At 42.2% G+C, this 25,256-nt stretch overlaps 1 protein-coding gene across 1 annotated transcript in view; it reads left to right on the top strand.

Annotated features, from left to right (window-relative positions):
- Positions 1 to 24,435, top strand: part of CLIC4 (CLIC family member 4) — a 68,718-nt gene extending 44,283 nt beyond the window's left edge. Inside the window, exons 3-6 of the mRNA XM_088462534.1 lie at positions 7,229 to 7,354; positions 16,298 to 16,404; positions 23,408 to 23,589; positions 23,685 to 24,435. Of these exons, the coding sequence (XP_088318660.1) occupies positions 7,229 to 7,354; positions 16,298 to 16,404; positions 23,408 to 23,589; positions 23,685 to 23,849 (580 nt within the window). The 3' untranslated portion in view covers positions 23,850 to 24,435. The remainder of the gene's footprint in view (positions 1 to 7,228; positions 7,355 to 16,297; positions 16,405 to 23,407; positions 23,590 to 23,684) is intronic.
- The last annotated feature ends 821 nt before the right edge of the window (positions 24,436 to 25,256 follow it).

Raw genomic sequence — 25,256 nt, 5'->3', positions numbered from 1 at the left:
ATCAAGGAGGGGATCCAACGACCAGTTAAGGTCCCCACCCAGAAGTGTGACACCTTGTGTTAGGGGAGCGAGCAGCTCTAAAGCGGTTCAAAGGAAAGTAAGTTGAGCTTGGTTAGGAGTGTATATATTAATAAATGTGAAAGTCTTGATTGTAAAGCTGGCATGTGAGGAAGAGGAGTCTACCTAGAATCAGTTTGTGCACTTTTACATTTGAGATGGGGAGAGTCTGTGAGAAAAGAATTGCAACGCCTTTGGATTTCCCATCTGGGTTATTACTGTAAAAAGCAGTGGGATAATGTTTATCACATAGAGGTGGGGACTGTGTGTGTATTTTAAAGTGGGTTTCTTGGACCATTGCCACGTCAATCTGGTCTGCCCATAACGAGCGTAGAAGCTTAGATCATTTTTTGGGGATATTTAGACCACGGGCATTTATGGAGGAAATTAGGAGTTTAGTATTCAATGACATCAGAGAGGGTGGATGAAATGCGTTAACTGCAGCTCCTGGAGGGGAATGGTGGAAAAAGGGGGTGGGGTACAAGCAGAGCACAAACAAAGATACAAGAAGAAATACAAAGAACATTGAAAAACATGCAACTGAGACCATGGACCAAAAAACATGGTCCAATGTCTCAGTGGTATGATACATCACGCGGGTAGGGGGGCATAGGGGGCCGGTATCAACCCCGACCTCAAACATATCGCAATATATCAAATCTAAACAGTGACATCAAAATAGAAAAATAAAATAAAAGACTGAGAAAATATGTGAAATAGCGAAAACCTCACCAATCGAGAACATCTACATCTAAAATATATACGAAAATAGTAACATTTATGACAAGCATATAAGGATTTAAGTTTGAACATCGCCCCAGTAAGGGGAAAAATGTACCAGACCGTCAGGTATTATCCTTTTCTGAATGAACTGGAGAGGTTCTTGGCAGTCGTTGATTTCGAACTGATTGCCAAGAGTTTGGGCGCGTTGAGGTAGAGGACAAGTCCAGTTGTGCCAGAGACTCTTTCCAATCCGGGATCTCGACTACTGGAAAGCCCAACGAGGAGCAAAAGGAAGGAAGGTCAGATGGATTGTAGAGGGAATGTGTTTTACCTGAGAAGGTCACCTGTAAATGGAATGGGAAACCCCATCTGAATTTTAAATGGCGTTTGCGCAGCTCGTCAGTCAGTAGGCGCAGGGCTCGGCGTTGTTGCAACGTGTGCCAGAACAAATCTTGATAGATATGAATGACATCTCCGTTGAAGTCGATTCCATCCAGTTGTCTAGCCTTCTGCATGATTGCCTCTTTTTGAGAAAAATATGTAATGTAGCCCGCGATGAGGTGGCAAACAGGTCTCTTTAGGGTCACAGCCCTTTCCAAACTTTCATTGTCTGCTGATCCGCTCTGTCAATCCCTCCATTGGTTGCCGGTTTTCTACCGTATTCAATATAAAATACTTACACATAAAGCTATTAACCAAACCACACCAACATTCATCTCTCAACTTATCTTATAATATCTCCCAACCCATCATCCGATGGTCGCGATTGTTCCGATATTGACCCCAGGCTGCGACCTTGGTAGCAGCGCTGGTATCACGCAAATGCAGCAAGGAGGTGTGTGACATCTTCTGCATTTGCATTTCAAATGGACGGAATTGCACAGCCATTTGTGTACACCTGTGCAATTCCGTCCATCTCTGAAGCAGACCCAGAGTCTGCACACTAGCACTCTGCAAACTCCACATATTGGATACTGGTTTTGATTTATATGACACAAAATTAACCTCAGGAGTTATGATTATATGGGTCTACTAATTAATAACAGAATTTTATAAATTCATAATATATAAAATTAATAACAATCTAAAACCATCTAGACCAGTGATTCCCAACCACGGTCCTCAAGGCACACTTACATGGTTTTAGTAATATCCATGTTTAAGCACAGATGGTTAAATCAAAATAACTGAGGTACTAATTACGTCACCTGTGCCCAGCTGTGGCTAGCCTTAAAACCTGGACTGTTAGTGTGCCTTGAGGACCGTGGTTTGGAACCCCTAATCTAGACCTTGAATCACATAAAACAGTACCACAACCCCCTTTCCCCTTATACGACTTTAAAACGCTACCATTTATAAATATAATGCATAATGTCAAGAAAAACACAACACAAGAGATGTAAACTTTGAAAAAAAAATTATATTTGAAATGAGTTTCCTGGACAGGATTCATTGATTAATACCGGACCAATGAGTGTCTCCTGAGTAAGGACTACCCAAATACAAAATTCATGTTAAGAGCACAAGAAGTATACATAAGTCACAACGTTCAGCCAACAAGTGCAAATGAAGCCCATTTGCCATAGGGGGATACTCCGCCCTATGAGGTGGGATGGGGAGATTGCCAGATGACAATGGGGTGGGGGGGGCTTCTGTAAAACCTCCTCCGCGTGTTTTATAAATCTGTTACTCCTTGATGGTCCAGAGGCTGGAGTCTTGTGCGGACGGCCTCTCCATTTCCAACTCCACGACCTCTTTGGGCTCGTGGATGAAGGATCCACATCCAGAACTTCCACCTTGGAAGGATGAAAAAATACTTGCCATACAGTGGCTTTGAAGACCATAAAAAACGGAAATCTGTCAAAAGTGGGAGTCAGTTGAGAATTTTTTAAGTAAAACAAACAGCTAGAACAAAACTAATGTTTACAATTGTTTAATTGCTTATCTGTTCATGACACTTCAAATCCTCAACGAGTTCCTCTACCACCTTTGGCTCCAACGAGCACCACGACCTCTTTGGTTCTTTCTCAAGAACGAAGGGGAGCAGGTCATAGTACCATAACTTCGGCTTTTGGACTTCATCTGCACCTGTTCCCGAACGTTGTGACCGTAGATACTTCTTGTGCTCCTTCAGGAACACTATTCTCAAATTCTGAATCTTTGTCTTCAACCCAGTCCATGTCAGCATCACTTTCTTGCTCCCGACTGTACATTAACAGTTTATTCAGTGCCTGATTCTTCAAATCTTTGTTTGAGTAGTCCTTACTCGACACTTTCCAGGGGCACTCATTGGCCTGGTACATCTCGATGAATTCTGTCGAGGGGCAGAGTACCAGTCATGTCTGCAAGGAAACAAAAAAATTGTAAACAAACATAACAAAAAAAACCAGCAGTAATGCCCCCCTGAGTTCACTTTTGGAGTACCCCTAGTAGTGCCCCTTATGCAGTCCAGTACCCCCTGTAGTACCCCTTATGCAGTGCAGTACCCCCAGTAGGGCCAATTATGCAGTGCAGGACCCCCAGTAGTGCCCCTTATGCAGTGCAGTACCTCCAGTAGGGCCCCTTATGCAGTGCAGTACCCCCAGTAGGGCCTCTTATGCAGTGCAGTTTCCCCAGAAGGGCCCCTTATGCAGTGCAGTACCCCGAGAAGGGCCCCTCAAGTAGTGCAGTATACAGTACCCCCCCCTGTAGAGACCCTTGTACAGTACCCCAGAGTGCCTGCAGTACCCCCAGTTGTGCCCCTTGTGCAGTACCCATGGAGGTGCCCCTATGCATTGGTGGTCAGTGGTTTTGCACTTACCTTTTTGTATTTTGAAGAGCTGCGTAGTCACTTCGTTGTCCAGCTCCAGCAGGGATGATCACAAAATGGAGGTTTGGGAGTGTCAGTAGTCAGGGAAGTGGTTTATCATTTGATCGTTGATCAATCAACGCGTAACGACTGAATGATATACCAACGATATTGGGAAAATTGACCAGCATGTAGGGATGATGAAAGAGACAATGAGACGACCAACAGGAGTGCGCATCGCTGGTCGTTTGACATTATAGTGCACGATTGTTGCACGATTAATGAGCGTTTGAACGATTACGATGTTGTAATCGTTCAATCGCTCATTTTAATCACCTAGTGGATACGCATCTTTAGACTTCTTATACTACAGTTTTTAAAAAAGATAATACTTTTGTTTTAATCTTGCTGAACTCATTATTGTGGTGGTTTTTATGTTTGTTTTTTCTGTTTTGACTGCTCTTTTATTTTAATATATTTATGGCTACTTGAGTTTGAGACCCTGTACTACAGTTATACACAAAAGTAACACTTCATTCCAAAATATAAGGATTATTTCATCCTCTTAGCTATAACAAGCTGTGGTAGCTCTGTGGACACTTATTAATGTTGCATAAATCATAATGTGTCCCTTTAAACAGTGCTCTACTGTACTTCGCTATAAGCTATGTTTCCATGCATAAGTGTTGAAATCTACTTGACAATTATAACTCTGTTATAATGAAGTAGGGCTAAAAATAGTGGCATGCAAACAGGAAAGCTTGTTGAGCTGAAAATGAGCGGGTACAGAGGGTGAATGAGTACACTATCCGGAATTCATTTGCCAGACTGGACAGTTTAAATGCTGCAACTTGTTCTCCTCAGCCCCTGTAGTACGTCAGTCAGATAATATTGAATACAATAAATCTACCCTATTGTTGCAATCAAACTACAGTATTTTTTGTGATTAACCTTGTTTAATGGGCTTTAGACCATGTATGTAGATAATTTTCTACACAACCCAATAGTTACAATAATTGTTTAAAGTACTACAGGTTGAGTCTCCCATATCCAAAATGCTTGGGACCAGGGGTATTTTGGATAATGGAATATTCCGTATTTTGGAATAATTGCATACAATAATATCAATAATACAATATCCTGGGAATGGGACCCTAATATACACACAGAATGCATATATGTGTTATATACACCTTATACACACAGCCTGCAGGTCATTTTATACAATATATTCAATAATTTTGTGGCCCAAACAAAGTTTGTGTACAGAAATGAAATTCATTTGTTTTATATACACCTTATACACACAGCCTGAAGGTGATTTTATGCAATATTTTTAATGATTTGTGCCATAGACAAAGTTTTTGTACATTGAACCATCAAAAAATCAAAGGTTGCATTATTACAGTCATGCCAAAAAAATTCCGTATTTCGGAATATTCTGTATTTCGGAATATTTGGATATGGGAGACTTAACCTGTATTAACCTAAAATGCTAGTTAAGTAAAGAACTATAAAAGCATATTTTGTACAAATATATAGGTTATATTTGGAAAGATTTCTGTAAAATGCACACTAGCGTTTGTATTCCATTCATGTGCGTGATGCAAGGAGAATGTATTGAAAATTGTATAAAAGCTATAAACAAGCTAAAAAAATAAGTGGTTGCAAGTAAATATGAATCCGACTTGCATCCTTTATTCACTTGGATGCACTTTGGATTGTCATGTATTTGGGTAAGCATAGAATCCATGTAAAACTTCTGGATCTGATTAGGTGCATTCCATCTGAGTGAAGTGACTGATCAGTAGACTTTACAACACAGATGACTTATGTTGGATGGACACTCAACTCTACTTCATGACTTTTTGTTCTGTACAGTGGCCTATTAATCACTGTTCTGCAATGTTGCCCCTTAATTGTAGGATGTTTGATGTACATAGACATACATGATTGTAAACCCTTCTCTCAAACAGTAAAGGAATTGTCAGCTGTTGCATTGTCAGCTGCCTTGAAGGACTGTTTTACATGATTTGGTATAGAGGGCCCTATATGTTCTATCCGTTCAGATTTAGACAGGTGCATGTTTTATTAACAAGTCCGGAAATCTGGGATAACCTTTTATAACCTAAGCTTATTACATCAAGATCACCCTGAGATTCTGTAAGCTCATGGAATTTGTTGTGCAAGCCAAGGACCATGTAATGTGCTCCAACTAACTTCTATCTGTTCTGGGATGTTTAACCTTTCTCTGTGGACTGACACCTTTGCCATAAACACATTGATGGAATTAATAAGATCTTTCTGCATAGACAATATGGGCTGCTGTAAACATTTGCTGCTCTCCTGTAGCTTCATCACTGGACTTTTCCTGCTTAGAGGCCTCTACCACGTGGTGTTACTGGGGACAGTCTGAGATCGCCACTTTCCTTATAACTTTTGAAAAACTGTATTTTGCTTCTCTTCTAAACTTTGGTCAAAATATTGTGGCAGCCACAATTTATTTATGTGGCGATACAAGCTCTCACGGTAAGTGACAACCATGGCTCCCAGCAGTTTGTTAAACTCTGCAGTCACATTAGCTTGCTCTATAGACCAGCACTATGGATGGAGTGGCATATGTTGGCTTTACGTATGGGACAGGATTACTAAAGAAGGGATTGTCCAGTGAAATGATTTGGGCCTAAAGTGATAGTAGGATGATGGAGTTTATAGTGATGTCTTCTTCTTTCTTTCCATCATCCATGTTTCCAGTCTGACACACAAGTGTGCAATTTCCAGGCACAGTGCCAGATGCCAGGATGTGTCAGTGCACCTATGAATGCATTAGAGGCATCTGTGCACATAGAAAGGTCCTGCACATTTTATAAGTGACCTTTAGTGGTTCTTGTTTTAGGAGCAAAAACACAGCACCAATTTTAGTTACAAGGCCTTTCCCCTTTACACCACAGTGTTTATTTTGGTGGTGGGAAGCAGCAGTCAGATTACTGTTGCTAGTGCATGAGACTTAAATGAATGAATTAAGCAAAAAAAAATCTTACAAAGTTGAAAGAAGTATATGACGTAAAAACAGTCACTAAGGGGTATATTTACTAAAGTGAGTTTTTAGAGGTGGAGATTGTAGCGATTATCTTCTAGAAGGTGTTAGTCAAATGTTAAGTAGAATCTGGTTGCTATTGGCAACATCTCCAAGCTTCTAAAAACTCTCACTTTAGTAAATATGCCCCTAAGTGTTTGCTGCGCATTGTTTTGACGGAGAATGAAATTCACCAAAATGGGACATGAGCTTGCTGAGCACAAGTGTATGTTGAAGAGGAAAGGAATGTCTGGGGCTGGGAGAAACACACTTTGGCCTCCAAGTGATTTCCTGCACTTGTTCTGAGCAAAGTCTTGAATTTTAATTGCAGAAAATCTCCTAATAAGCCTTTTCTGGATCTGGTCATTGAACTGTACTTATTGGGGGATGCACAAATGAAACCACTGAAGCTTTATTGTGATGTGCCCCTGTTAACTGGTAACCTCTCCCTTCCATGACCTGCACAAATCTTACTGCAGTAAATTATCAGAAATTTGTAAGTTTTCTAAAATCCAATATAATTAAAGTAATGTACTTAAGACAAATTGTTTTGTTAATTTATTTGATTTTTATCTTTATACCAGAAAACCAGCAGATCTACAAAATCTTGCCCCTGGAACACATCCGCCATTTATAACCTACAACCATGAGGTGAAGACTGATGTAAATAAAATAGAGGAGTTTCTGGAAGAAGTGCTTTGCCCTCCAAAGTGAGTATAAGAACAGTGATAATAGTAGATACATGGCAATGAGAGAGGCTCTGTTAGTGAAGTATGGCAGTGAGGCCTAGTCTGTATTAGGCATTGCGTATGTAATATTAGATGGTGTATTCTGAATGTCGCTTCTTTCTCTTCTCACATTTTACCCATGTGCAATGCCAAACGCACACAAAGTAAAAAAACAAAAGTACTCTAGTTCATCGTTTACAAGCATTAAATATAGGTGAAAAATGTATACTAGGACATATATTGACATATTGTATAAAAATACAATTGCTTAGACTGTCCAACATGCACTGCAGCAATTAAACTGAACCAGACTGGGTTTTGTGGTCCAGTTCAATTTTGCACCTAAATAAATGGTGTGTTCAACTTTTATTGAACCCATTGTCTGTAGAAAATTATAGGCGCTTTTATCATCACTGGTGATCCACACTCTGTGGGCCTGATTCAGAGCCGGACACTCTGACAGAGCGCTCGCTCTGAATCAGGACCGGCCTTCTGTTTTTTTACAGCGGCCTCCCGGCCGCTCGCATAGCTGTGGGTGACCATCGCGACCATCAGGCTTGCGACGAGACCCTTGTGGTAGGGTCTCGTTGCCACAAGCCCCAGAGAGATTTCGGCTCTAACAGAGCCGAAAGCTCTCCCACTGACATCACCTGTGATGTCAGTGGCGCCGGCCACATGGGAACGCCTCCGTTTGGGCAGCCACTCCCCCGGCCCACCCACCAAAGGGGGCATGCTGTCACTCAACCTCGACAGCACGCCCCCTTTGGTACGAGACACGGAGCAACGGTTTGCTATCCGGGTCTCGCGCATGCGCATGACGGAGCCGGCTCCGTCATGCGCACTGGGCCACCGAATCAGGCCCTTTGTCCCCAACCTCACATAATCACCAGGCAACCTAAAGTCATTCAAACTAACATAATAATGGCCCTCTATTTGATATACCATATCTGATCCACAGCACCCTCTCCCAAAGATAAGTGTTCCAGCCAGGATTTGGGACGGGCAGGGCGCATGGGTGCTGGGGCAGTAAAAAGGGGGCACTGCCCCGCCGTCATCACTGTTGGGAGCTGTGCCATCACACCGATATCTATATGTCAGAGTCTGCCATGAAGTATGATCTGGCCCCATAGCCTTAATTTAGAAAGCATACAATTCTCTTTCCAAGAGGAAAATTAAATAGTTTTTTTTGGGCGCCTTAACTAATGGACGCCCGATGGAACAATTCAATTCTTGCTCCGTTCGTGCACGAGAGCTGCCAGTGCCGACATTTCTGCTCGCCACCTTCCGAGGTGGCAAGCCGAAATGTGCGAAAAGTTCTTGTGGTACAGTTTGGGTGCCCTAACCGGGACTTTAGACGGGTTTAGCCATTTTAAGAGGCTAAACCTGGTTCTTTTTGAGCGCAACAATCGCAATATTTAAAGGGCGCCCAAAACAATTGAATTACTCTGTCATTAATTATCGCCGTCCAAAAATCCGTAGAATTTCCCCCCCAAGAGTCCTGTCACCAGTGACTGAGTGTGCGCTAATTGAGATGCATAATAATAAAGCTTAGTATTAGGCTTAATCCACGTAATGCTCTTTGCTCTAAATAGTATATTTCACCTAATTCTGGGTATTTCATCTGCCCAGGCCTAATACAACAGATATTGCTTTATTTTCCAGAAGACTTTGGTGGGTATGGACACTGGTGAAAGCTGCAGTACATATAAAAACCTTAACATGAAAAGTCCTTTTTATTAGACTAATTCTGCAGGTGACTTACAGGTCATAATCTTTCAGTTTTATTATCTAGGTTATAAGAAATAAATTTAAATATCAAGACCTGTTGTGATCTACTCTGAGGGCAGTCCCTTCTAATATAATTACCTGGGATAAATCTAGTATTATTACTGAGACCAGAGAAGTAGTAACTTCCAAGCCATCCTCCACTTGCAGCAAGCTTCCAATTAACAGATTTATATCTGATAAAAGGAGTTGTACCTGTCCAGACTTTTATAGAAAGGCCATTTACAGTATATTGTGTTTCCTAACTAGACAGGCCAATGGCTTAACAGCTAGTGCAAATAGCAAAACATATAGTGAATAACCTAGACGCGTGCTCCCACCTGATCTAAAGGATTCCCAACATGTTGTCATTGTAATTGGGAATATAATTGCCTAAGATTTGGTATTTATTCCTGACATAAATCTTGTTTGGTCTGGATGGACTATTTACTCTAAAAAACTTATAAAAAGGTCACAAAGCTAAAGTCTTAACCAATAGTTCGACATTTGTTGACAACATGGATATGCACCTATCAGAATTGGGATAATTCAGAAGTCCATTTATCCTCGCCCCCAGTACCTGGCAGTTATCTCTTGCATAGTAAGGGGAGTATCCAAAGCAATAACTTTGGTAGCTCAAATCTATTAAAGCAAGGGTGGGGAACCTCCGGGCGGTTTAGTGCAGGGTCTCTCTCCCTATCAGCGCCGGCAGGTAGCGCAGCGCACAGGGGAGGTGATCAGGGTGTCAGGGCTGTCATTGAGTGGCATGCAGGGCTCTCTCCCCATCAGCGGCTGCAGGCAGGCAGCGCACAGGGGCGGTGGGAGGGGGGAATCAGGGCTGTCATCTGGCTGCCATTGAGCTGGTTAGTGCAGGGGTGTGCAGGACTCACCATAACAGCGTGGGCAGGCAGGCAGTGGTGGCACAGCAGGGGGTGTGTACAGTCAGTGCTGTCATCAGGCTGGTTAGGACTGAGAGGACCCCAGGGCTGCCTTATCAATCTGCCTGTCTCACATCCATAGGGACTGCCCCTGCAGACTCTGCCTGGCAACATACAGACAGCCTCCCCCTCCTCTTGGCTTCTGGAACCCATAAAAAAGTACTATAAGTGTGATGGTGGCACATTTGCCTGTTTATTCATTGTTTATGTACAAAAAAAGAGAAAAGTTGATGCATAATGTCGGTCTTTCCAAGAAAATTGGAAAGATGAGTATTTGTTTATTGAAGTCAAAGGCAAACCTGTGTGCCTAGTTTGTGGCGATGTGTTAGCAGTAATCAAAAAAGTCAATCTGGAGCGTCATTACAGCTCAGAACATGCTAAACTCAATGATTTGAGAGGACAAATGCGTCTGGATAAAATCGAAGCTCTGCAGTGGAGTTTGGACTCACAACAAGCCATTTTCACTAGGCCTTGTCGTGTTCAGGCGAGTTTTGTAGTGTGCGAGCTAATTGCAAAAAAGCTAAGGCCTCGTGTAGAGGGAGTGTTTGTGAAAGAGTGCATGGTGGCTGTTGAGGATTTGTTAGCACCAGACAAAGTCAAATTGTTTCAGCCTGTTTGTCTTTGAGAACCGTCGGATTACTGACTTGGCACAAGATATTGAAAAAACACTGAAGGTTTCTGCAGGAGATTTCCAATTTTTCTCTCTGGCTTGTGACAAGACAACAGACATAACAAATACTGCCCAACTGGCCGTTTCTTGTTGGATAACCAAAGAGTTTGACACGAGAGAGGAACTACTGTCACTAGAAGCCATGCATGGCATTACAAGAGGTGAGCACTTGTTTGAGAGACTTGTTTTGGCAATGAAAAAGCTTGAGCTAACATTTGAAAAGTTAAGTGGCCTTACTACAGATGGAGCTCCAGCCATGGTTGGCTCACAAAAAGGAACTGAATCGTCTCAGTCTTGATCCAAGTGATATAATTATATGCCACTGAATCATAGACCAAGAAAGTCAACAATGAAGCTCAACAATGTGATGTCAACAGTAGTGTCATGTATAAATTATGTCAAAAGCCGAGGGCTTAACAGCCGCCAATTTAAGGAGTTACTGAATGATCTCGACTCTGAGTATGGTGATCTTGTTTATCACTGTGAAGTCCGGTGGCTGAGTCACGGGAACATGCTCATGAGGTTTTACGAACTGCGGGATGAAGTCAAGCAGTTCATGGATATGAAGGGAAGACCTGTCAGGGAACTCAGTGATAGCAAGTGGCTGTGTGATCTAGCATTCATGGTGGACATTACCAAGTACCTCTCGGAGCTGAACATCAAGCTGCAGGGATCCAGCCAGCTTCTCAACTCCCTGCTTTCAAACGTGAAATCATTTGAATCTAAATTAAGGCTGTGGACAGTGCAACTAGAAAGGAATAACACTGCATTTCCCCACTCTGGAAGGACAAAAGCCTTCTACGACGCTCGAATATGCTGGTGAATGTGCAAAACTAATTGAGGCAGTTGAAAGATTTAAGGACGTGAAAAGTAAACAAATGGCATTGAACATCTTTACTAAACCTTTCAATGTGGAACCGCTGATGTGCCTGATAACCTCCAACATGAAATCATTCAGCTGCAAAGCGATGATGAGCTGAAAGCTAGGTACAACAGCCTCCCACTGCTTGAGTTCTAGAAATGTTATATAAGCAATGCTGAAATTTCCCACTTTGAGGAGACGAGCATTGAAATATGCATCTCTATTCGGAACAACTTACTGCTGCGAGCAGTTCTTTTCAAAACTGACCATCGCAAAGAGTCGACTGCGCTCTAGACTGACCGATGCAAACCTGGAGAATCAGTTGCGAGTAGCAACATCAGCAATACCAGCTAACATCCTACGCTTCACCAAAGAGAAGCAGTTTCAGCCATCGCATTGAGGGTGAGTTAACCAAATATAGGAGGCTAACTTTTAAGTTAATAATTTTGTATGGCCCCCGAATGATTTTCTAAAAATCCAAATGGCCCTTGGCAGAAAAAAGGTTCCCCACCCCTGACCTAAACCATTATTCATATCCTGTAGATGAAAGTTGTTGACTATTAACACAGTCTAGCTGATTATAAAGTGTGTGTCATCATTAGTGGCCACTATTTCCGGCAGGGTGTGATAACTGAGGAGGGCATGTTTAATTTTGAAGGGCAAAATTTAGGATATGATGTGTCACTAAAGCTGAAATATACAGATATCGTATTAAATTATTGGAATCGGTATGATATCCCGGTGGTCGCATGGCCGGGAGTTCGAATCCCACCAGCGGCAGCCCGGCAGCGGAAGCCTGACAGCGCTGGAAATCCCGATCGTCCTAAGGTAAGTATCTACTAACCTAACCCTAACCCTCCTTAGGGGTGCCTAACCCTAACCTCCCCCCCTGTGCCTAACCCTAATCCCCCCTCTAAGTGCCTAACCCCCCCTTCCCCGCTGCCTAAACCTGTCCCCTGGGGGGGGGTGCCTAACCCTAACCCCCCCTCAGGGGTGCCTAACCCTCCCTCCCCCTAGCCTAACCCTCCCGAGGGGGGTGCCTTATCCTAAGTCCCCCCCGGGTGCCCTAAACCTAACTCCCCCACCCTCACAGCTGTCCGCTCGCGGCGCCTGGCATCCCTTCGATCGGATGCCGGGCGCCTGTTTCCCGGCATCGGGGAAATGACAGGCATCTAGATATAGACGCCCGGCATTTCACCCTTGCCGGGATATGACAGTCGGGAAGCCGGCTGCCGGTATTGAGGCAGCTGGCTTCCCGATTTGTATACCAAATTATTATAATTAATGTTTGGCATATGTAATATTTATAGTATTTTTTTATTTAAACTCTTTACTATTCAACTTTTTCTTGGTGTACTTATTCATTACATCTGGATTTTGTTTTTTTCCATAAAATATTACGGAAATAAGTCAAGCAAATATTATACAATATAAAGTTTTATTTTTTGTTTTATTTTTTTATTTTTCGTACAACTATTTATTTACAGTAAATTCTGTTCAAATGTACAGGCAAACTTTAATATTCATTTCTATAAGCTAAATTTACAAACATTCTTTTAAAATACAGAGTTAAACTAGATGATCCATACATTAGTGCCCAATTGTATATATCCAGTCGCAGGACTCAGATATTTGTGTAACGCCATTCACTGTACTGTATATATACTGTCTCTCCTTACACTGAAAAACAAATCCCAAGAGCCTACATTGTGTCTGCATGTGCCCACTTTACAGATCTGCCAATACACATCTCCACATATGCAGTCCGAGGTCAGAGATTGGTGCAGGATGGGTGTCCACTGTCTCTCTCTGGGGCCCATTTATCAATGATCGCTTTTGCAATGCAGTGAGGGCATGCCAGTAGTGCCCATGATCACATTGCAAAATGCGATCCTATCGGCTGGATGTATCATCCAGGACATGCAGGGACACTGGCTCCAAAAAGAGCCCGTCCCTGCGATGTCTCCGAAGAGCTGCCGGCCGGTGCAGGGAGTGCTGGACTGCACATCCGCCATAGCCGGAGAGCCCATAGGCTACAGCGGCTAACTCCATGTTCAGATTGCGTTAGCTGCGGGGGCCAATATCTGGAATTCATCGCATTCCGGATATTGGTAAATTTGGCAGCATCACATCCCCCATAGAAACAAATGGGGGAGGCGGCTGCCAGCGGCAATGGAGGGATCACAGCAGGTATCGAAGATGCGGGATGATACGAACATCCTCCAATCCCAGAACATTGGTGGGTTCTATCTTGTCCATTTGGTTGTGCAGAGAGAGGTTGAACCGATAAATTATGAAATACACGTGGCATTCTGTATAGGGCAAGGTGCAGTCTCTGCTAAAACAAGCTAGTGAGAAAACTAATCATTGTCGTATATATGTAAGGTGCCTTAGATTCATCCGTGCTGGAGAGATCGCATTATAAAGCATACAAAATAAAAATGAGCACAAAAGACAACAAGTGTATAAGATTACATTATAATGATATAAATTCAACGTGAGCATAAAGCAGAACAAGTGGAATTAAGGTAAATGAAAGGAGGTACAGACATGAGACAAAAGGTAGAGGCCCTGCTGGTTTATAGTATAGAGGGAGGGAATTGGTATTGTGAACATGTCGTATAGGATAACTGTGGAAGAAAAGAATAACTATTCTTAAGCTGGGTACACATTAGACAATATTTTGGCCGATCTGACGGATCGGTTCGTTATGTTGTCAAAATCGCCTAATGTGTTCCTACTATGTCGGGCCATGCATGCCCCCATTTGGTCGTCTGTCGCTTTGCCAGGTCGTCCCTAAATACAACTCAATCTGCCGAAGTAACTGACAACTCCATGCAGCTGGATGTGTCAGGGGCCGACATATCTGCCAGTCGGGCACCGGATCGCCTAACGTGTCCCGGACGCACCATGTCAGCCCGTCTCATCGCTGGCCCGATATGTCGGCCCGTCGCATATCGTTTAATGTGTACCCAGCTTCAGAAAGCACATGACAGCTGATGTTTATACTGCAAACTAAAATTGTATTAATAAGTTAAGTGACCCTCCCCAGAAAGTTCTTTTAAAGAACACACAAGGCTACTGTACATATAATTTATAGCATGAACCAGACTGATTATGTGAGTTGGGTAAAAGATGTTGAAATAAGACTTCATTGTTTTGCCAGGCTGCCTTAGACATGCACAGATTTACACGTCAATGTTTGTGTCAATCTAACTAACTGGGTTTGAACAAAAAAAAAGTGTATTTAATAAGTGGCTGCTTTAGACTCTGAAGCCTTCTGTCAGGTACAGTATGTATCTTAGACAAAATAGAGAGAAATGGCTCCCTCTAGTGTACTGTATTGTACATATATTGTGCTATTAGCAATAAGACGTGTCCTTCCAATTTGCACCTATACCTGAAAGTGAATGAAGTGCAGTGTATCACTGTGTTGCCTTGGTTTCTTTTATACCCCCTACCTTGATTTCTAATGTACCATACTGTATAGTGTAATTCTGGCAAATGATAGTGACACAATACACAAAATCTATACAGTACTTGCATAACATAGTGCAAAGTTGTAATGTGCTTCTCTGATGTAGATTGTTCCATAGATCACTTCTGGATCCTAATACATATAATCATAAAATATAGCGTAATTCTGTGACAAAACCAATGTGCCCAACACCATACTGCTAATAAAGTACCAGGTAATAATGAGGGTCGCTTATCTCTTGGTATATTTGGTTGCTCAGTTCTCCTGTTATTCAGTCTGTTAACAATGGGCCTGATTCACTACCGATCGCAACTGCGAATATGCACGTAATCGGCTGATTGTTGCGATATGAGCATGCAACGCAGTGCGCGTGCGCGATCTAGCCACTGTATTCGCAGTGACTACGCAGACCCATAGAGTGATTTACAGGAAGTGCCGTTTGTGCCTAATCGCAGCCGCGATCCGTAATGAATCAGGCCCAATGTTGGTAAAGGGGATCACGACCTCCTGTCTGTGTAGTCGCTGTGACCTTATTAGCTGAAAGGCTTGTGTATTCCAGACATGTACATGTGCATATAAGGGAATAGAAAGGACATGCAGAGACCCTAGTTAGAGTGACATGCATCTTCTATAGTGAATAATATGTATGATATAAGCAGGGAGGGAGGTAAAGTAAATTAGTTGGTATTTGAAAAATGGTTTTGCAACATATCAAATATTTAGCTTTAAAACGAGATATAATCTATGTAATAGAGCAAGCTATATGATCTGTGATACAAAGGGAAATATGGCAGATTATTATATACAGCCTTGTAGTGAACAAACAGCATATTTGTGCCTTTTGGTAAACCTGAAAGTTGAAACCAATAATGTACATTTTGCTGTAAATACATTAAATTTATCATTGAGTAAAAAGTACAGCAGCGCTGCTATCAATTTTACTCCATCTCCCTTTTATATGGCGGCATCGCCTATAGGAGCTACAGTCCTGTCATTTGTTTTTCTGCGCAGAGGTATTTTTTTCTATTGAATGTATAATTCTGATAATGGAAGTACTCCTATTTTAGTGAGAAGACATTCAAACCATTGGGGGCTTTTATGTCATTGAATTCATCAGAAGAGTAATTTAATTTAAAATCTGATTTAAAATAGATAACTTTCTTTTTGTAGAAGATTCTTTTCACAAAATAAAATCATGAATTGGTTATTCCAGGTACCGAAAATTAGCAGCAAAGCACCCAGAGTCCAACACAGCCGGCATGGACATATTTGCAAAGTTTTCAGCCTACATCAAGAACTCAAAGCCAGACACCAATGAAGGTAAATCTTCCACTGTAACGCTTAACTTTAATACCTTTATCGCTTACCTTTTATTTTTATTTCCTGCCTCTACAGGGTGTAACTCCACCCTCCTACCTCAGTCATCTCTACCTGACCAACTTCCCACCCTCAGGTCCCCATCCACATGCTCACACCATATGTCATCTGTCTCTCTCCCCTCTCCCATATATAGTAAGCTCCTAGATGAAGGGTCCTCCTGTATCCTGTTCTCATAGCCCTTTTCTCTAGGCAAGTGGCCCCAGCTTTTCTACCAGCATATTGTGAAGCATTTAGTAGCTTGGCCCCTATAGGGTATTGCCAACTCCAGATGGCAGAGACACGCTTTTCCGCTCATGGCTTACACTGGGGGCAGCCATGTTCGCTCTGTAAAAAAAAAAAAAACACTGCAGATCAACCGGTTTTTATGTCCGTGTGCTGAGCAAGACATGGGCATCGGCAGGGCCAGCGCTTCCATTAAGCAGCTGCGTCTGGTTGTGGGGTCGGGGGAATCGGACGTAGGCAGAAGCTTTACCTAGGGTACCTAGAAGCCTTGCACCGGCCCTGGGCATCAGCAATAACGTATGGCATTGTCGACCTAGCGGTGCTGATGAAACGGCTCATTGGCACCAGGACAGCCAAAGTAAGGGGAGAGGCACATTCCTCTGACCCCCTCTCTGTCGGTCTTATTAGGCCAGTATGCAGTCATGCTGCCTGTGCATTAAAGCACTCCTAAATTTAGATTTTTTTCTTTTCCTTAACGGCTCGTTAAGCAGCGGGACTGTCCTATGTGGTTAAGGAATTCAGTTTAATTATGGGCGCACAGTGCACATGTATATCCTTACACTACATTAATTTCAACTTTGCTTCCAACTGCAGAATGGCCCCCACAGCTGCGCTGTCGCTCCAGACATCAGCAACTGTGTATGCACTTGCCGATCCCGGGACCCCCACTGGGTCCGTTTCACGATAAGTCGGCTGGATAAATGTGTACCCGGCTTAAGGTTAGCCGATCAGCCAATCAATATGGGTTCTCCTAACACATCACTGTCTGCTCCTTTATAAAGAGGCCCTGTTCTTTGCAGGCTGACTAATGGTTGGCCAAGTCTGTCTGTGGTGGCTGGCCTCACCCCCTCTGGTGACTGGAGTTTGTGTCCCTAACACTGCACTTTTAAGGGAAACATTGGTCTCTTGCAGAACACAAGAATGTAGCTGTAGCGCTGTGGGACAAGATCCCCTTCTTTTGTACATGTTAAGTCTCCTTTCAGGCATTTATTGCATCCAAAACAGCTCTGAAAGTCATGGCATGGACTTGCAAGACCTGTGAAAGGTGTCCTGGTCATCAAGACATTGTTATTCATTTCACCTGTCAGTGGTTTTAATGTTATAGCTGGTGAGTGTATATTTAGTTTCCCAGAGTGCACCTAGGAATACGCTTCACTACCACAGTGCAACATTCAGGAGCAAAAAGGGTCCCATAGAAGTATAGGCTCAGACCTGAAGACTGCCAACTCAGAGCTCATGGGAATAAATCATTTTGTGGAGTAGAAAAATGGGAGAGACTAAAACCTGCTTTCTGACTGCCCTTCAGTAATCACACTGCAATACAAGAACCCTTGTTCCATAGCTGCTCTGCATGACCATTCTCCTGAAGGAACACCCTTACTTCTCCCCATAGCCCATGCAACACACCATCCTGCCTACCCTCCAACATGACCCATTCCATTAGGTACAAAATGCTCTGCTCCTGGGCTTCCCATCTAATGTATGATTGCAGTCACCTGTGTTGAACTAGGTAATTGATAAGACAGTTGTTTCAGCACATGTGTCTGCAATCATAAGTTAAGAGGGAAGTCCAGGAGTAGAGCATTTTTGTACCTAATGGAACGGGTCATGTTGGAGGGTGTGCATCCTGCTGCCCAAATCTAGGCACATGTGCAAATAGAGTTGCACATTTTGTACTTCAGAAATTACCTCCCCTGTAACAAGTGTTACATAGATACGTTTTATGTTGTTAAATTTGGGTAAAACGTAGAAGATGCCAGGTATAAGAAACTGGCATTTTCAGAAGTGGGTATTGCTCTTTCTTGTGCCATTAATAAAACTGCACCTCTCCTGCCCTATACATTTATAACACTATTTACCCACTTTTCTCCATGAACCCCTGCTAGCCTACAGAGTACTCTTTTGTCTAGGGCAGACATGTCAAACTTGCGAGCCGCATGCGGCCCAAAAACATATATTATACTGCCCAGTCACTTCTACCGTGATCGGAGCTGAGGCAGGGGTGACTGTGCTGCATGTGTTTACTTTATTTAAAACTGTGAACGCTGGTCTCTGAGGCGATCAGAGACTAAAGAAGCCTCTGATCACTTCGGAGGCAAGCGTTCCCAGTGATGCAGTTCGCGGGTGACCTCACCCGCGATGAGAGGCGCCTGCCCTGCTGGATCTAGTTAGATCCAGGCAGCGGTTAAACGGGAGCGCTGACTGCGTGCACCGGAGCTGAGCCTAGCGATCAGCGTGAAGAAAGGTAAGTACTGCACAGGAGAGTGGGGCCTGTTCTCCACTGGGAGGGGGCACTACATAAGGGGCACTGCATAATGGCCGCTACTGAGGGTACTGCGTAAGGGGCTCTAATACAGGGGGCATTGCATAGTAGGCACAACTACAGTGGCATTGCATAAGGGGCTCTAATACAGGGAGCATTGCATAATGGGCACAACTACAGAGGGCATTAATACAGGGGGACATTGGAACTACTACAGGGGGCACTGCATTGGTTTTTATTAATAATAAACCTTTAAAAATTGCATATAAGACATTTTATTTTTTTTTCCTTTCGGCCCACACACTCTTAAGGTGCGTACAAACTGTACGATATCTATGAACGATATGAACAATAATGATATTGTTCAACGATAAATCATTCATATCGTTCATTTTTATGCAGCGAACGAACAACCAACGATGCGCGTTCCCGCATGGACGATAACTATATCTATGATCCTCCGTACATGCAGGCCAACTTGGACAATTTCATCATGATTTGCATGTTCAGAGATGTTGCAGGATGACTTCACTGAATTATATCTATCAGTGTGTACACCCAATATTGTTTGTTCTGCACTGCAGAAAAGTTAAAGGGAAATCATTCAACGATATTGTTGGTTGTGCAGATCGTACCATGTGTACCCAGCTTAAGACCTTGAATAATCGGCCCGGTTGGTATTTTGAGTTTGACATGCCTTGTCTAGGGCCAGGATCTGTAATAGTCCTTATTTCAATTTAAGCAGAGGATACACAATAGAAAAGTTTACTCACAAGAGTGATGGTACTAAAGTAATTTTAACACAGAGTTCCCAAAGTCTGTGTTTACTTGTTATAGACACTTTTTTTTATAATTAAGGTAGAAACACATAACCAATTAGCAAACACATGATAAAATGTAAACTACAAAGTAATCTCATCATATAAAAGATTATATAATTTATTATATATACTAATATAGATATACATTTTTCTATTAGGGGTCAATCCAATTAGTACGAGTTGGCTTGCGCTAGCTGTTTTCACAGCAAACCTGCACGGCGAATTGATGTTGCAATCCATATCCAAGATTCGCAAAGAGAAAATCATCTCTTTGAAAATAATTAGTGGCCTCAAATTATCAGTCATCTTTTTCTCTGCTTTTTTTTTTTTTTTCGTTTAATTCGTTTGTGATTAAACAAAACGTTTGCTTTTCATAATTTCTTTCTTTAAAAAATACAGGAATCAGCCATTTGACGCCGTCTAAAAAACCTCCAATAATTTCCTTATGCCCACTAACAGCCTTCTGTATGATTCTGCTAACGAAGTTGTCACTTTTTTTAGGATCCAGGATGTTTGCCACCTTTTTCATGCTCTTCTCCCAAGTTGCATGTTATAAAAAAATTTGCACCCCATTAGTGCGAGTGGGCATTTCTTTTTGGATATCGCATTTCTCAGGAGTGCTCATTCCTGCGATGTCTGAGTTTCATGAAACAAACACTTCTGCAAACTAGGGTCAAGATCTGTAATAGTCCTTATTTCTAATGATTTATTTCTTACAACCTATGCCCGTATTCAATTTGAGGCGAAATGTCGGAATGACGTCATTTTCGCCTATTTGAAATATCCCCGTATTCAATTACATTGACTTTTCACCGTTGCGACAAGTCAATGTAAAGAAACGGGCATAATTTTTCGCCTGCCTTTAGCAGGCGAAACAAAATGCAGAATTGGGGTATAGGGGTACAGGCTTAAAAAAAATAGCCTGCACCCTTGGGAATGCCCCCTTAAAACGAAATATGCAAAAAAAAGTAAAAAAAAAAAAAATTGGACACCCCAAAAAATTAATCTAAAGTTTTGGGGAGAAAAAAAAAGGGGGAACAGTGTTTAAAAATAGCGAAATAGGTTCAGGGATATTCTGTAAGTATGCGGATGGTGTTTTTCTAGAATAGGCTAATGGCGGCAGGTGCAGTTTTGCAGAATTTAAAAAAAAAATTAGTTTAGGGACTTAAAAATATGCTAGTACCCATTTTCATGTACCCCAAATTTGATGGGACCACTATTAAAAACGAAAAAAACAAAGCTAAGTGCTCTTCTGTATCACTTCTTCAGAAAATACCTGCCGCGGCTATTTAAAAACCCGACTTCTTGTACAGGCAAAAACGGGGGTACTCATAGTGATCCCCCAGGTCTGGACATCTTTAGGGGGGTCCTACAATTATTTCATGAAAATTCCCGTATTTTTTCGCCAATCCAAGTTTTGCCGGTTCCCGATTTCGCTTACTTTGAAATTGAATACGGGGAATAGCAGGAACGCGCGCGATACTTTTCCGTCTGGAAAACAGACGAAAAGTCCAGCTTTTAGCATCAAATTGAATACGGGCCCTAATTGGATTGACCCCTTCTTAGATTGTGTCATCTACATCTACATGTGCCTTACATCTACTGCACACTGCTGCCCTCTGCTGCTGCTGTTTTGCAACAACTTTTACTTAATCACAATATGAAGAATATTGGACCTCATTCAGAGTTTGTCGTAACCGGCCGCTCGTTCGTACGCCTAACGACCGAGAAACTGAAAAAGGAAGCAATCGCACGGCCGGTCGTTTGCAACCAAAGTGACGCCCATACATGAACAATACACCTCATCTAGCTAACGAGTGATAGCAGCTAGCGATCGAGTCAATCGTTGTCAGTCGCTGTATGTTAATTTTCTTCTGATGGTTGTGGCCGCTTGTGTTGTGTTGATGCCCACAAAAATAAAAAAAAAACGCATAGAAAAAGCCATCCCCATGAAATTTATTTATTCTTATTATTCGCTAATGCAAACGCAGCTGAATCAATTACAAGCCAATTAGCAGTGCTATTAGCTTCATCAATCGATTATTAGCTGCTTGCTTGTGTGGCTCAAAATAGAAACATCAATCCTAACATCAATTAGTTTCGATTGTACTGTGTGGCTTGCGGGAGCTCCTACCCAACCTCAAGCTGTACGATCAGCCAGGCCTCGAACCTGCTCGCAGAGTGACGTTTTACTACTTCCGGCCTTCTATGTCTGTCGTAGCAGGTAATTTATGTACGCCCCTAAAACGCCCTCAAAACGTTGAGGTACACCTGCGTTTTCAGACCACCACCCCTGTCGACACCCACAAACGGCCTTTCGTGTCAATCAACTCTCGGAAGCCACTTCCTGCTCGTAAGCCGTACGATCTACAGCATTTTGGATCGCAAAGCCTCGTACGCACATGCGCACAACTAACTGTGCACATGCCTGGTTTGGAAACATCGAATGTGTACGACCGAGCGGCCGCTTACGACTGACTCTGAATGAGGTCCATTGTGCTTGGGATCAACAGCACACATAAAGAGAAGTAAACTTCATGTTGTGAAAAGATGTTGGAGCATATTTAAGCCTTTCATACCTGAACCTCGCAGTTCAGTACTTGCTGACTTTAAGCCATGCATTGCTATCTGAGTCAGTGAGCGTTTTGAGTTTATTACGCTCAGGAAAAATGTAGCTAGAAATATAAAATGGGCCTGTGTCTGAGGAGGTATTGGGCTTATCTAACTAAGACCACTGTTTTATTTCAGTTGTTTGAAATATAGTGCTGCACCCATCTGTTTATACACACACAACACGTAAGAAGCACCTGGAGGGCTATAGACAGCAGCATAAACATGGGGGTGCATAACATGCAGTGGCTATGGGGCCTGGTGGTTGGAAGGGGGCACCAGCAGTGCTGGGGCATTCTCACTGTTGATGCCCTTGTTCTTCCTTGAAGCCCTCACTCTGCTGTTTTGGAAACACAGTAGGGGGTCTGGGAGGCATGAGTGGCATTGCCAGGCCCCTACCCAAATGTTGCTATGAGGCCTGGTGATGCATCATTCCATTGTTAGTTGGACACACTCATTACTCAAGTGTGAGGTGGGGCAGATGGGCAGAGCAGAGTCTCTCCAGTGCCAGCCTACCTTACTGTAAGGTCATCCTGCTGCTTTTACTTGTCAAGACGCCTGGCAAGAAAGAAGGGGGCAGATGTGGAATAATAGTGCTGCCCACATATGCTATATAGCATATTGGAAGCTACTTGTCTTATGCTAGAGATTTCTAAGGTGATCTTTTATTTAAAAGAATAAAATCCCGGGTGTTAATGTTATGTAATGTTGTTCTGTACAAAGTTTTAAATTGTAGATTGGGAAAAAAAAATGCTAAAAGTGTGAAGAGATCTTACTACATAAATCACACATTCACATATGTAAATGTAGTAGTTGAAATACAGTTACACACAGTGTAGATGATAAAGTATTGTCCTTGCCCTAAATACTTACAATAAGAAGAAGAGACTTAAAGAACAGGAGTAATGTAGCATGATTGTAGGTGCTTGTGCACATGTCACAGAAGTAGTTCAGTCCATGTTTCCTAGCTTTGTTGGCCATGTATTCTATGTAGGAATATGTCACACATTTGTGTCTGTTATGGCAGCATTGGAGCGGACACTGCTGAAAACGCTGCAGAAGCTGGATGATTATCTGAACTCACCACTTCCAGATGAAATTGATGAGAACAGTATGGAGGACATTACAGTTTCCACCCGTAAATTCTTAGATGGCGATGACATGACTTTAGCAGACTGCAACCTCTTGCCGAAGCTTCATATTGTCAAGGTAAAATAAATGTTGGGAATCATTGCTTTGGTGGCGTGAGGCTGTCTTTGTTACTATACAGGCCATTCTTATTTACTTATCTCACTGTTGTGCAGGTGGTGACCAAAAAATACAGAAGTTTTGACATCCCAAAATCCATGACTGGGATCTGGAGATATCTCAGCAATGCATACTGCAGAGACGAGTTCACCAATACTTGTCCAGGAGATCGTGAGATAGAGATAGCGTATGCAGATGTAGCCAAGAGGCTCACCAAGTAAACCTTTGCGCTGAAAACCAGACGAGGCCTTAATTATCTACAGATCTTCTCTGGAGAATGTTGTGGGACAAAACTTCCAATTTTTTACATTTTTTTTTTTTTTCTCCTTTCAACATATCTTTTGTTCTTTTCTAAAACTGAACACAAAGCAAACTAAGGCCTACAGTAGTCCCATAAAATGTTTTGTTTTAGAATTCTAATTTATGTCCCATCTCATAATGATGTTTATTTGTTTGCAATATATTTATTGGGTTACGTAAAAAAGAAATATATTGGCTGCCAAGTATAGTGTTAGAGTGCTGAAAATGTTGCCACCCTTGCCAAGAAAATGTCTTTTACTTAAAGTAAACTAATGATATCTTGGATAGGGTTATACATTTATTTATTGACTTTTTTTTTTATTACTTGCCGTCCATTTAAATGATCTGCTGTGCCATACTTACACCCAGATAGTGACAGTGACTTACCATTGTCTGATAATGTGAGGTGTAATAATCGCTACAATTACTTATTACATTATACATATCTAGAATCTATCTATACTGCATCTATTCCTATATGCCTTAGTAAAAGAAGTGTTAACAGTGTTTAATTGCTTCTTTATATCATACAGTCAATAATAGAAAACATAACTTAAACCTTATTGTTCTCACTTATGTTGTACTCCAGCAGTGGCTAGAAGCAAAGGGTACTTATAGGGCTATTTCACACACAACGGTTTTGTCTGGACAGAATAAAACAATCAGGTTTTTTTCCTGTGGATCAGTCCCAATCACAAGAAATGGTTTTCTGCTATGTGTAATGTTATTGCCGTATGTTTGAATCTCTTTTCAGTCTGTTAAACTGAAGACCGTGGACAGCAACCGCACTAGTCCGTGGTTATCACAGCTGTAACACGGTGACCGTGCCATGTTTGTGCAGTGTGAGAGCCCTAATGTATTTGGAACTTCCACAGAAATTAAATGGCTGATAAAATAATGTCCATTTTTTTTGCCAGAAGGACAAATCCGTCGTGTAGGAAATAGCCCATAGTATTTATATATAAAAGGGTCAGCATAAACGTTGTATCTGTGAGTCGCAAGACATCGCTCTTCAGCTGACATATTGTCTGTTTTTTATTCTTTGTAGTTTTGCCGCTATTAACTGACTGTGTGTGTGTGTGTATATATATCTATATATCACACACACATTAGGAATCCATGAAAATTACATTACATTACATGGCCAGAAGTATTTGGCCACTCGGACACTTATATATTTCTTGTTGAATATCTCATTACAAAGTTATTGGCAATAATAAGGAGTTTGTCCTCTCCTCTCTTCTGGGAAGGCTTTCCACTAAATGTGGAACATGACTGTGGGGATTTGCATGTATTCAACCACAAGAGCCCATGTGAGGTCGGGCACT

Source organism: Taudactylus pleione, unplaced genomic scaffold, assembly GCF_031769625.1.
Source record: "Taudactylus pleione unplaced genomic scaffold, aTauple2 ptg000007l, whole genome shotgun sequence".
In the NCBI taxonomy this organism is placed as follows: domain Eukaryota; kingdom Metazoa; phylum Chordata; class Amphibia; order Anura; family Myobatrachidae; genus Taudactylus; species Taudactylus pleione.
Note: the sequence above shows the minus strand (reverse complement) of the source record. Positions and strands in the feature narration are given on the sequence as shown.